This window comes from Diaphorina citri, unplaced genomic scaffold (genome assembly GCF_000475195.1).
Source record: "Diaphorina citri unplaced genomic scaffold, Diaci psyllid genome assembly version 1.1 scaffold1317, whole genome shotgun sequence".
Taxonomy (NCBI): Eukaryota; Metazoa; Arthropoda; class Insecta; order Hemiptera; family Psyllidae; genus Diaphorina; species Diaphorina citri.
Window position 1 is genome coordinate 76,723 of NW_007378746.1, and position 4,198 is coordinate 80,920.

General features: G+C 39.8%; 1 protein-coding gene across 1 annotated transcript in view; it reads right to left on the reverse strand.

Moving 5' to 3' along the window:
- Window positions 1-306: 306 nt before the first annotated feature.
- LOC103515314 (meckelin) overlaps window positions 307-4,198 on the reverse strand; it is a 7,333-nt gene continuing 3,441 nt past the window's right edge. The window contains exons 6-10 of the mRNA XM_026828048.1: window positions 3,771-3,904; window positions 2,860-3,040; window positions 1,708-1,823; window positions 1,306-1,427; window positions 307-338 (exon numbers count right to left, since the gene is read on the reverse strand). Coding sequence (XP_026683849.1) covers window positions 307-338; window positions 1,306-1,427; window positions 1,708-1,823; window positions 2,860-3,040; window positions 3,771-3,904 — 585 coding nt within the window. The remainder of the gene's footprint in view (window positions 339-1,305; window positions 1,428-1,707; window positions 1,824-2,859; window positions 3,041-3,770; window positions 3,905-4,198) is intronic.

Below are 4,198 nucleotides of genomic sequence, written 5' to 3' on the forward strand. Positions count from 1 at the left end.
TACTTTGAAGGGGCAAATTGTAGCTAGGTTTCTGAAAAAAGTCTATTTTTTCAGCTTTAAGAGCAAGTTTGCAATGAAATTACATTTTCTTCAAAAATCACTAAATTTTGACCTCAGATCACTAAATCACTAGATTTGCCAACAATTCACTAAATTTAGTGAAAAATCACTTGTCAGTACATTTTGGCTATACTTAGTTTTCTCAGTGGTCAGTAGAAGAATTTTAGCCTAGGTTATGTAATTGGTCTTATTGGGCCCAGTTTCATTGACTTCCTGGACTTGCTGCTTAATTTTTCTGTATTTTTCTCATAACACGGAGTCAAACGAGTGTCCATTGTCTGGAAGATAACAAGGGTAATATCTGTGTAACGTTTCGTTTTCGTATCCTTCGGTCTTCGCGTGTTCTTCCGTCTTTTTTCTGTGTATATATTTTCATAACAAGGGTAATATCTGTGTAACGTTTCGTTTTCGTATCCTTCGGTCTTCGCGTGTTCTTCCGTCTTTTTTCTGTGTACTATTACTGTCTACCGCGGCTGTTCTACTACCTAACCTCTTCTGGGCTTTCAAGATAGCAACAAGTGTCCATGATAAAGTAAGTCTAATAACAAGGGTAAAAATAAACTTTAAATCACACTAAAAAATAAAATCCAAATTACACTAAAAAAAGATTCGTTTTTACCTTTAAAAAAAAGACGTTTGATAGAAGGAACTGTAACAGCTAAGGTCTTATCGTCCCGAAATCGAAGAGAGAAGGAAGGCAGGATAGGAGAAAGATAACAAGGGTAAAAATAAACTTTAAATCACACTAAAAAATAAAATCCAAATTACACTAAAAAAAAAGATTCGTTTTTACCTAAAAAAAGACGTTTGATAGAAGGAACTGTAACAGCTAAGGTCTTATCGTCCCGAAATCGAAGAGAGAAGGAAGGCAGGATAGGAGAAAGCCAGCTGTTTCGAGAACGAACATTATCCCATCAGGATAAAATCCGCCCCGGGCGGGAATCGAACAAATTACACAAAAAAAAAAAGATTCGTTTTTACCTAAAAAAAAGACGTTTGATAGAGGGAACTGTAACAGCTAAGGTCTTATCGTCCCAAAATCGAAGAGAGAAGGCAGGATAGGAGAAAGCCAGCCGTTTCGAGAACGAACATTATCCCATCAGGATAAAATCCGCCCCGGGCGGGAATCGAACCCGCGACCTAGCTTTTACGAGGCAGACGCACTACCAACCAAGATAGAAACTAGGCTGGCTAGTAAAATCCGTGTTTAGCCTCATAAAAACGTCAAACATAGCATTGTCTTACCTATGTAGAAAACGCCCTTGTCAGCTGAAGCATCCGAGAATTCAATATCCAGCAGCGCCTCTACAAACATCTTGTCTTTTACTTGATAGTCCAGATCTTTCAAAGCCTGGAATGAAAAGAATCTAAAATCCTAAATATATACAGCCCCTTGTGTAACTGACTCACTGACTGACTGACTGACTGAGTATGACTGCTACGTGCTAAGGTTTATAAGGCCGACGAGGGTTTCACCCTCCATTTCGCGAAAACCTACCCGATACCAACCAAGCTAGAAACTAGGCTAGTAAAATCCGTGTTTAGCCTCATAAAAACGTCAAACATACGTCAAACATACTTTTGCTTTGTTCAATTTGTTCAATATTTGTTGAAAATTTTGTTCAATAAAAGTAAAAAAAAAATAGCATTGTCTTACCTATGTAGAAAACGCCCTTGTCAGCTGAAGCATCCGAGAATTCAATATCCAGCAGCGCCTCTACAAACATCTTGTCTTTTACTTGATAGTCCAGATCTTTCAAAGCCTGGAATGGAAAGAATCTAAAATCCTAAATATATACAGCCCCTTGTGTAACTGACTGACTCACTCATACTAATTCTAACCCACTTCTAAATATGCTAGTAACTGACTGACTCACTCATACTAATTCTAACCCACTTCTAGATACGTTAGGTAAGACCAGGGGCTTGCTAATGTACACTTTGATAGCACCGTGTTTTTCCCAAGTCTGAAAGTAACACCAATATGTACTTTAGCAGGAGATCTTATCCTAAAGTTTTCAGTATGACTGCTACGTGCTAAGGTTTATAAGGCCGACGAGGGTTTCACCCTCCATTTCGCGAAAACCTACCCACCTCTTCACATTGGCCTTGCCCAGCCTTAGTGAGGCCGGTAGCCTTAGTGAGGCCGGCAGCCGGGGCCGCCGGGAAAAAGACACAGCACGTGATCGCCCAGATGGTCACCCATTCAGATAGCAACCACGACTTCACCATCCAAGATATTGGATAGAGGAAACTGTAAGAGCAGGGGTTTTATCGTCCCGAAAACTTTTTTAAAGAGGTTTTTTTTTTTTGAGAGGTTTGACAGAGGGAACTGTAACTGCTATGGTCTTATCGTCCCGAAATCGAAGAGAGAAGGAAGACAGGATGGGACGAAAGCCAGCCGTTCCGAGAACGACAGTTATCCCATCAGGATAAAATCCGCCCCGGGCGGGAATCGAACCCGCGGCCTAGCGCTTACAAGGCAGACGCACTACCAACTAAGCTAACTAGGCTGGCGAGGAAACTGTAATAGGTACCTTACACAATCATTAGTAATGTCATTATTTCCAAGTAATGATGATGAAAAATCAGAAAATCCGGAATTCCATCATTAGTAATGCCATTACTAATGATCATGTAAGGTACCTTTAAGAGCAGGGGTTTTATCGTCTCGAAAACTTTTTTAAAGAGGTTTGATAGATTGAACTTACGTGTTCTAGGAAGGCGACACAAGAATAAGAAAGTAAATAATAATAATAATAATAATAATATTAATAATAATATATTAGGTGCACTCACCATACTAAGGGGCGCCATCACTCTCTTATAATACGTGCGAAGCTGTCGGGGTACCGTCATTTCGAACGTCTGCTGTTCCGTTCCAGGCAACAGGCCCCTATGCCCTACTAAGTCTTCTTCTTCTCTTAACATTTGAGTAGCCATGGACTCCATATCTGTATCAGCAAACCCATGCGCAGATCTGAAAAATGAACACATTAGTTATATAGGTACTAAAAATTCCAAGCAAAAAAAAATCATATGTACCTATCTATCTAATCGGCCTTTGGCCGCTGGCAAAGCCGGCAATCTTATCTTCGTAATATGTAGATATAATGCGGCCTCCGGCCGCTGGCAAAGCCACTGTATGCCATTTCAGTAATAAGGCAGAGCAAAATATTCTTGTGGAGAATAAATGCGACATTCGGCCGCTGGAAAAGCTAGCTATCTATATAAATAAAATTTATTGTAGATTTGTCTGTACATTGCTTAGAATCGTGAAATTTTTAGTTATTCTTACTCCTTATGCATCCACGATTCCAAAAATCACATTGGAAAAATTTCTGTCTGTCTGATACGCTGATAGACCTTTTGAAAAGAGGACAACTCTTTTCACGAGAAAATGGCTCGATCGATTTTTATGAAATTTTTTTTGCGGTTGTTAAGAAAAGTACTCCGGGTGACATAGGCTACTTAAAATTGTCACATTCCATCCTGATTCAAAATGGCGGCGGCTGTCTGTCTATCTGATCCGCTGATAAACCTTTTGAAAAAAGGACAACTCTTTTCACGAGAAAATGGCTCGACTGATTTTGATGAAATTTTTTGTGGTTGTTAAGAAAAGTACTCCGGGTGACATAGGTCATAGGCTACTTAAAATTGTCACATTCCATCCTGATTCAAAATGGCGGCGGTTCACAGTTGATAGTTACCTGCCGTGTATGTAGTAGCCGTAATTCTCCGTGGTTAATATAAACACACTGACATTAGCAACCGAGCAGAGATCTACAAACTGGTGGATACCATTCTTGATGAAGTTCTCGTAGACACCAATCAAAAGAAGCCACTGAAACCAGAAAATAAAAAACGCTGCCATCTCCTATCCTAGACTAGGTACTTCTATCTTCGATTTCAGTCCCTCTTCCCTCTATCAAACCTGTTAAAGTCCTTTAATGTGGTTTTAAAATCAATTATTGCGTCATACCTGAGTTAGACGATATGATTCAAACTTTGATATGGCCACCAACATCTGGGTACTTGGGTACTTGTGGAATATTGCTACCGGGTACTTGTGCAGAAGTCACGTCCGTGGAATATTGCTACCAAAGGAACTGGCACAAACGAGCAGTGACCAGTGTTA